At 47.3% G+C, this 9,004-nt stretch overlaps 1 protein-coding gene across 1 annotated transcript in view; it reads right to left on the reverse strand.

Moving 5' to 3' along the window:
- HPSE (heparanase) overlaps positions 1–2,046 on the reverse strand; it is a 35,221-nt gene extending 33,175 nt beyond the window's left edge. The window contains exon 1 of the mRNA XM_083458820.1: positions 1,676–2,046. Coding sequence (XP_083314946.1) covers positions 1,676–1,881 — 206 coding nt within the window. The 5' untranslated portion in view covers positions 1,882–2,046. The remainder of the gene's footprint in view (positions 1–1,675) is intronic.
- Positions 2,047–9,004: the final 6,958 nt, after the last annotated feature.

Below are 9,004 nucleotides of genomic sequence, written 5' to 3' on the forward strand. Positions count from 1 at the left end.
GGAAGACCAACCTGAAACCATTTTTGATTCCCAAACTGACCAAATGTTTTCTCTGCAAGGTCAAAGGAAAATGGAAAAGCCTCCCCATTGTCTTTTCCTTCACAAATCCTGTCTTAAGGGCACATTTAAGATATGAATAGGGTGTGAACCTGTGATCTGGCTCAGGAACTAAGTCTTTATCATTACAAAAGACTGGCCAGGCTTCCCAGGCAATCCAATCAAGTGATCATTAAACAGGCAACCTGTCAGACGAGATAAACAACGCGCTCAGATTTCTGCTGTAGACCGCCTTTTCTGTGATGTAGGTATGATGTATTTTGATGCAATTATTTTTAAATGGGTTTTAGCAACTGCTGTGATGGCAAGTGTAGGATTCCACATTAATTAACCCTATTTATCTAAGTGAGATCTAATGCGCTCTAAGGTTACAATTTACAATCCTAAACTCTGAACCTTTAGGATCAAGGTCCCCAGGCTACAGAATAAATATACATCCCTGCCAACTCAAGGTTGGGTCAGGCCAAGGAGGGGGCCTTTTGAATCCCTGGGGTCACATCAAGTACCCGACCTGGCTGACTGCTGGCACAAGGCCTGGAGATAGACCTCCAGGTTTATACAGTCATTACTGGGACCTTTCTAAGAAATCCTTTGCTGCCACAGCGAGAAATTGAGAAAGAGGCAAGCATATAGCCCAGGGGTAGGCAACCTAAGGCCCATGGGCCGGATCCGGCCCAATCGCCTTCTCAATCTGGCCCGCGGACGGTCCGGGAATCAGTGTGTTTTTACATGAGTAGAATGTGTCCTTTTATTTAAAATGCATCTCTGGGTTATTTGTGGGGCATAGGAATTCGTTCATCCCCCCCCCCAATATAGTCCGGCCCCCCCACAAGGTCTGAGGGATGGTGGACTGGCCCATGGCTGAAAAAGGTTGCTGACCCCTGATATAGCCCATTGGAGGCACAGTTTGTAGGCAGGAGGGGACCCTGGAAAAACTCCCACTTCAACAGCACTTGAGATCTTGGCAATGTCTACATCTCTATGCTTCAACTGAAGGACCAGAGACGTCGTATTTAAGATGATGAATTGCTTCTACATTGCCATCAGTTTATATGGAATTTTACAGAGTTTCCTAAGTGAAAAGGCAAGTTTAGGTCTCTGTCTGCGAGGAGCTTATGTTCTAAATTTGACAGTGGGGTTAGAGACCTTCTGTGCCTCTGATTATATGCAGAGTGCCTTTTAACTCTGAGAAAAACAGCCCCCTCTTCCTAACTAGGAATTACGGGCAAAACCTAGCGCAGAAAGTATTAGCTCCTGCTAGCATGTTCAGACTTCTATAGCCCTTTAGTTAGAAGAAATTTGGACAAAGCATTTCAAAAAGGGAAGTTTCAGCTGCAGGCAAAAGCCAAGCAAGAGATTTTTCAGCTTTGAGACAAGTTTTCACTCTCTCTCTCTCTCTCACGCAAAACTTCAGGGGAAACCCAGCTTGGGACTTCCATTTTCACTCACGGACCCTGCACCGAGCTCCGGCATCTTCATCCACTGCAAAGCAGGCAGCAGCTCGTCAGGTGCAGCTCCCCCCCCCCCCCATGGTAAACAGCCTTCTCGTAAAGCGCAGCGGGCAAGATCCCGCACACACCCAAAAAGGGGTGCGAAACCAGAAAACGGCGTGACCTACCCCAGGAAGGTGATGAATCTGGGATCCGTGGCTAGGTTGGCATCGATGGTGAGAGACAGGAAAAACGGGCTGACCTCCCTGGCCGGCTGCTCGGGCAGCTGAAAGCTCAGCACGGCCGCCTCGCTTTGGCCGGGATCCGCCCAGGAGCCCCCGGTCAGCGGAGCCCGGCAGAGAAGCGCCAGGATCAGTCCCAGCAGCGGCAGCATCCTGCGTCCCAGCGCGCGCTTGGAGAGATCGGAAGAAAGGAGATCCTCGCCGGCGTTTGCTCCTCCTCCTGCTATTTCTACTACTGCCAGTGCCTGACTGCCTCTGGGAGCTGGAGGAAGAGGAGGAGGAGGAGGAGGGAGCGCGCATTTCTGCGTCCCAAGCGCTGTCCTGCCTCCTGTTGCGGCGTTTTGGGAAAGGCAAGAAACGATCCGCCCTCCGATTCAGTCACCCGACGCGCAAAGACGCGCAAAGACGCGCAGAGGGGACGACCCAGATGAGGCGGGAGAGGCAGTCTTGGAGGTGTTTGGGGAAGAGTTCCCACGTTCAGGGGGATCCGGCATCAGCCCCCCCCCCCCCGCGCGCGCACACACTCTACAGCGAGGCCTTAAATGGCTTGCCACCCCAGGGGACTGAGCTTGAGGATATAGGTGCCATGGCCACCCAGAACAGAGTGCCTCTGGGCCTGTACAAAGTGCAGCCTTCAGTAGCAGACTGGCCGAGGTCTAGCTTCACGTGGTGGTGGTGGGTACCCACATACACCCCTCCACACACACACCTGCAGCATCTGCCCCATAGGAGCCAACCTCTGGGGGCCGAGGTCCCTTCAGCCTCCCCCATAAAATACTTGAGGGGAGCGTTTAAGCCCCCACCCCCAAGTTGTTGGGCATTCAATGTTTGGTAAGGCATACTCTCAGGAAAACAGGTTTAGGATTGCTGCCTTTGGGAAGGATCAGATTTGGGGCCTGAGGGCAGTCTCAGGGTTGTGAGGATAAAAGAAGACCACCATGAATAATACTCTGAGCAATTTGGGAGGCAGGCGAAATTAGACACACACAGACACACAGACACACACACACACACAGAGAGAGAGAGAGATTTGCTGCTTCTGCTCATGTTGCTCGCCAGTCCTCCCTATGCCCTCCATCAATGCCTCACCCCAAGATTGTGACAAGGCACCGCAAACCTTCCAATGGGGGCTGTGTGATGACAGCCTTACATTTTTATGACTATAGGAAGATAAACATACAACATAACAAAAACTGTCTTGGTGGGCCGTGATATGAACGCCGGACTTGCTGGCTCACAAGTTGTGCAGCTCCATTCTTCATGGATAGGGTTCAAATGACGTTGGAGATAGAATTAGTAGCCTTTGAAACAATCCTATTTATATTTGCAATTGACTTTTCCCCATGTCCATTCTCTCCTCCCCTACGTTTTGTCATTTGCTGCTTCCCACAAGCCACCTACGGTAGTTATTAGCAGAGCGAGCATCAGATCTGAATGATAAGACTACAGAGAAAAAGCCTGGGAGAGTGACAACCACAAAGTATGTGTGCATCATATTTTCCCTACGCACTTCCTCCAAGGAGATGGTATATATACAAGGCTTTCCCTCCTTCCCACTTCATCATCACGACAACCCTGGAAGGCAGGTCTGGTGCTGAAGGAGTCACTTGCCCATGGACACTGTCTGAACTCTCTGGCTGAAGAAGGACTGGGGTCACCCCATCTTAGTCCATTCTACTAACAACAACAGTGAGCGAGGGAAAACGGTTCCCCTTTTTTTGCTGCAAATTCTAGTGACCTTTTCAAGAAAACAGGAACCCGTACTTTTGCTCGCATGCATTCAAGTAAAACTTTTGTATGTATCTCCAGGAAATCCACATCCTGTTGACTGGGATACACCTTGCAAATCAGAGCAATTTACATATTTCAGAGCATGAAACAGACTCCTCCTTCTAGTTTAGCATCCTGATTTCAGTGTTTGAGCCTGTGCCAGAGGCAGAATGCCTCTGAAAATGCCAATTACTGACAATCACAGGTTGGGGAGAGTGCTGTTGTGCTCAGGCGCTCTTTGTGGGCTTCCAATGAGCATCTCTTTGGCCACTGAGAGAACAGAGTACTGTCACCTGTCAGTGTGGTGTAGTGGTTAAGAGCGGTAGACTCCTAATCTTCGTGTCTCTGCTCCTCCACATGCAGCTGCTGGGTAACCTTGGGCTAGTCACACTTCTCTGAAGTCTCTCAGCCCCACTCACCTCACAGAGTGTTTGTTGTGGGGGAGGAAGGGAAAGGAGAATGTTAGCCACTTTGAGACTCCTTCGGGTAGTGGGATATCAAATCCAAACTCTTCTTCTTATGTCCTTGTGCCTCTGGGAAGCCTGAAAGCAGGAGCTAAACACAACAGCACCCTCCCCTATTGCTGTCCCCAGCAGCTGGCACTCAGAGGCATATCTTACTTGTGATAATTGAGGCAGAACATAGCCATTGCAGTTAGTAGCCATCAATAGCTTCCTCCACTCATAAATTTGCCCTATCGTCTTTTAAAGCTACCCAGGTTGTCGGCCATCACGACATCTATCTGGGTAGCAAAGTCCATAGTTTTAACCATGCACCGTGTTAAGATGTACTTCCTGAATAATGTCTGGATCAAGCCTTATGAGGAATGGTTGAGGGAGCTGGGTATGTTTAGCCTGGAAAAGAGGAGCCCGGGAAGAGATAGGATAGGTAAAGGGACCCCTGACCTTTAGGTCCAGTCATGGCCGACTCTGGGGTTGTGGCACTCATCTCGCTCTATTGGCCAAGGGAGCTGGCATACAGCTTCCGGCTCATGTGGCCAGCATGACTAAGCTGCTTCTGGCGAACCAGAGCAGCGCACGGAAATGCCGTTTACCTTCCCGTCGGAGCGGTACCTGTTTATCTACTTGCGCTTTGATGTGCTTTCAAACTGCTAGGTGGGCAGGAGCAGGGACCGAGCAACGGGAGCTCACGGGGATTCGAACCGCCGACCTTCTGATTGGCAAGTCCTAGGCTCTGTGGTTTAACCCACAGCACCACCTGCGTCCCTAGGAGATAGGATAGCCATCTTCAAACATCTCAAGGGCTGTCACTCTTGTTTTCTCCTGCTCTGGAGGCTAGGACAGGAACAACTGTCTGACAGTGGAAAGGTCTCCATGGGGAGGTTGTGGAGTCTTCTTCCTTAGAGATTTTTAAGCAGAGGTTGGGTGGCCATCTGTCACGTATGGTCTAGTTGAGAGTTCTGCATAGCAGGGGGTTGGACCACATGATTCTCAGGGTCCTTTCCAACTCTGCAACTCTATGAATCTCCCAACATTCAGCTGTTTGTGGCAGAGGCAGACCCTTTGGATTCATGTTGCTGCTGCCTACAGAAACGGAGCTGGGCTGGGGCAACAGCAGATGTGAAGCAGGGCACCAGCAGCACTGATACTAACCCGGCACCACTGTTGACCTTGACGTCGCTCACGGTCAGCCCTGCCCAGTGTTGGTAGCGCTGCTCTGCAGTTCCACACTACCATATGTAAAAGGTAAAGGTAAAGGACCTTTGGATGGTTAAGTCCAGTCAAAGGTGACTCTGGGGTTGGGGCGCTCATCTCGCGCTCTAGGCCAAGGGAGCCGGTGTTTGTCAGCAGACAGCTTCCGGGTCATGCGGCCAGCATGACTAAGCCGCTTCTGGCGAACAAGAGCAGCGCACGGAAACGCCATTTACCTTCCCGCCGGAGTGGTACCTGTTTATCTACTTGCACTTTGATGTGCTTTCAAACTGCTAGGTGGGCAGGAGCTGGGACCGAACAACGGGAGCTCACCCTATTGCGGGGATTCGAACTGCCAACCTTCTGATCGGCAAGCCCTAGGCTCAGTGGTTTAGACCACAGCGCCACCCATGTCCCCACTCTCTCTAAACAAGTGCATAATTTGGAAGTGCCCCTGAATCCTGCCCTGCCACGGGAGGCAGGAGTGTCTTTGATGGCTAGCAGCGCCTTTTACTGGCTACAGCTGTTCCTGGATCAGGAGAGCTTGACCACAGTTGTCCATGTACTGTTAAGCTAAGGCTGGATTACTGCAATGTGCTCTACGTGAGGCTACCCTTGAGGTATGCCTGGAGGACGCAGGTAGTTTGGCACATGGCAGCTAGGTTTATTGTGGGTGGGAAGAGCAAACTATCACCAGCATCATCAGGGCTGCCACCCTGCTACAAGGCCACGTTTCAGCTTTTGGTACTTAATGCCTATACAGTTTGGACCAGGTGACTTGAGACCACCACACCCCTTACGTGACCAGTAGGTCATTGTGTTCTGTGTGTTCTGCAGGAATTTGTCCTTTCAGTCCCCAAAATATCAGAAGCTGGCTGCACAGCAAGTCAGAGCAGGGCTGTCAGTGTGGCCGCCTTGTTTTGTGGAATAGCATTCCTGTTGTTGGTGCCTACACCCTATGCTTTCCAAAAACAACACTTTTTGTTTTGACAAGTTTTCCCTACTGGATGAAAGGTCTCTGCCTTTGGTTTTCATTTAGCATTGTTTTAAAGCTTATTCTCAGTTGCTTTTTGTACAGTCTTTTAGCTGTTCGTGTCTGCAAATCACCTTGAGAGACATATTTAAGCAGAGGGTGTTTTGTAAGTTGTTCCTCTCCGCAGAGGTGCATCGAACACCTTCATTATACATGATACCTATTTACACTGGCTTTTGATGCTTGTGATGTATGTTTTTGGCACAACTTATTTTTGTGACCCTAAGTTGTTTTTAATGGTTTTGGTTGCTGTGACCTGCCCTAGGGCTAGGGCTGGGCGATATCTGTTTTTGAACATGGTGATGTATCGCCAGCTAAACACTGCGATACGCCAATATGTCACAGTGTCTGAAATAAGGATGGAGCTATATAGAGGCATTGGGTGGTTTTATGTTTTTTTCTGCATTGTGATTTTTGCTGGGACCTGCTCTTGTGATTCACTGCCCCCGGCACGAGGCAGGGGAGAACTGAGCTGGCAGAGTTAACACAGACTGCAGAAATTGAGAGAAACGTTGGCTGGCTTCATGGTTTTTACCATAAGGCGAGTTTTGCACGCAAACACATCGTGATTTGTGATGTATTGTCAAGTCAAAAATTACGAAACTGATATCACGATATAGACTTCAAACCAGTTTTGGACATGTTTAAATCTAAATCAAACAAGTGTTGGAAATGTAGAGAAAGTTATTTTTATCATATGTGGTGGTCTTGTAGTAAGGTTAAAGCTTACTGGGAAATGATATACAATGAATTGAAAAGGATGTTTAAAATAACCTTTGTAAAAACAAACAAACCAGAAGCTTTTCTTTTGGGAATTATAGGGACAGAACTACCTAAACTGTGTAGAAATTTATTTATGTATGCGACTACAGCAGCAAGAATGCTACTCACCTCAAAATGGAAAGAAGCAGAAGTCCCAGCAAAGGAAGAATGGATACAAAAACGGTAAGAAATGGCAAAACTTTCTGAAAGAATAAGAAATCAAGGTAACAAACTTTTTATAAAAGAATGGAAATGGTTTATTGAATATTTACAGATAAATTACAAACAGATAAAAACATTGGCAGGATTATTGTAATAACCTGCAGTTTCATAAGAGTATATATTTAAAGTAGATAATTAAATGAGCAAATTAAATGAATTTGGATATGCCGATATTTGAAAAATTAATTTAAGGAACCGCAAAAAGAGGGAAAAGGAAGTCAAACTCTGAAATGTTAAAATGATTGTAAAACTAATGAAATGTGTAAATTTGAAAAGTATAAATAAAAACTTAAAAAAAGAAGAGTGTTTGGCATCTTCACTACCTTTCAGCGAGTGCTGAGGATGCACCTCTTTAACCTAACCTGTGATATCTCAGGTGTGTGTTTTCAGAATCTATCCTATTCTTGTAAGCTGCCCTGGGTTCTGCTGGTGAAGGGTGAATAATAAATTAAACAATCATCATCCCTGACCATTAGCTGTCCTGGCTGGGGCAGGCAGAAGTGGAGTGCAGCAACAGCTGGAGTTTAGCCATCCCTGATCTAAGGCATCTATTACTATTTTTGCTGCCAGGTCCAATTTGACCCCTACTTTGGAGTTCTGGAAATGTGGCAATAGGAATTTGAAAAAGCCACCTGTGTTCGCACGTGTTTTCAATTCAAAAATTGCAATTTCTGCTTTAGGCACGTTGATAACACCAGCACATCTGTTCCGAAGAAAGGTGTATTTTCAAATTAGCTTTCGTGCCTCCCAAGACTTGTCATCATAAATACAGGAAGTCACAGTTTAAAGGCGGTGGCACATAAACAAGGAGTAACCTGCCAATGAGTCAGCTGTTCCCAGGCAATCTCCACCCAGCAACAGGTTTTTCTACTTTAATCAATCACAGAGCCAAGTGGGGCCAAAGTGACCAAGTAAATCGAAATGACACAGGCTATTGAAACATACCTTCTGCTAATATTTTAATGTTTGATGTATTACAGTATTTTAATATTTTTTTTGGAAGCAGCCCAGAGTGGCTGGGGAAGCCCAGCCAGATGGGCGGGGTATAAATAATAAATTATTATAATTATTATAATTATTATTACTCTTCTATCTTTCCCCACACCTCAAACCAATAATACTTCTTTTCCAGGCTCACAGGAAGACCTCCTCCTCCCTTTGCTATTATGATGCATGAAAATAACCCAAAGGCAAATATTTCAACAGAGTTCTCATGAATCTTCGGACCGAGGCTTGCTCAATAATTCCAATGCACAACACACATGAAATTAGGCTTGTTGTTGTTTAGTTGTGTGCGACTCTTCGTGACCCCATGGACCAGAGCACACCAGGCACTCCTGTCTTCCTCTGCCTCCTGCAGTTTGGTCAAACTCATGTTAGCTTCGAGAACACTATCCAACCATCTCGTCCCCTGTCGTCCCCTTCTCCTTGTGCCCTCCATCTTTCCCAACATCAGGGTCTTTTCCAGGGAGTCTTCTCTTCTCATGAGGTGGCCAAAGTATTGGAGCCTCAGCTTCACGATCTGTCCTTCCAGTGAGCACTCAGGGCTGATTTCCTTCAGAATGGAGAGGTTTGATCTTCTTGCAGTCCATGGGACTCTCAAGAGTCTCCTCCAGCACCATAATTCAAAAGCACCAATTCTTTGGCGATCAGCCTTCTTTACGGTCCAGCTCTCACTTCCATACATCGCTACTGCAAAAACCATAGCTTTAAATATACAGATCTTTGTCGGCAAGGTGATGTCTCTGCATTTTAAGATGCTGACTAGGATTTGTCATCGCTTTTCTCCCAAGAAGCAGGCTTCTTTTAATTTTGTGACTGCTGTCACCATCTGCA

Source organism: Podarcis liolepis, assembly GCF_965112155.1.
Source record: "Podarcis liolepis genome assembly, chromosome: 9".
NCBI lineage: Eukaryota > Metazoa > Chordata > Lepidosauria > Squamata > Lacertidae > Podarcis > Podarcis liolepis.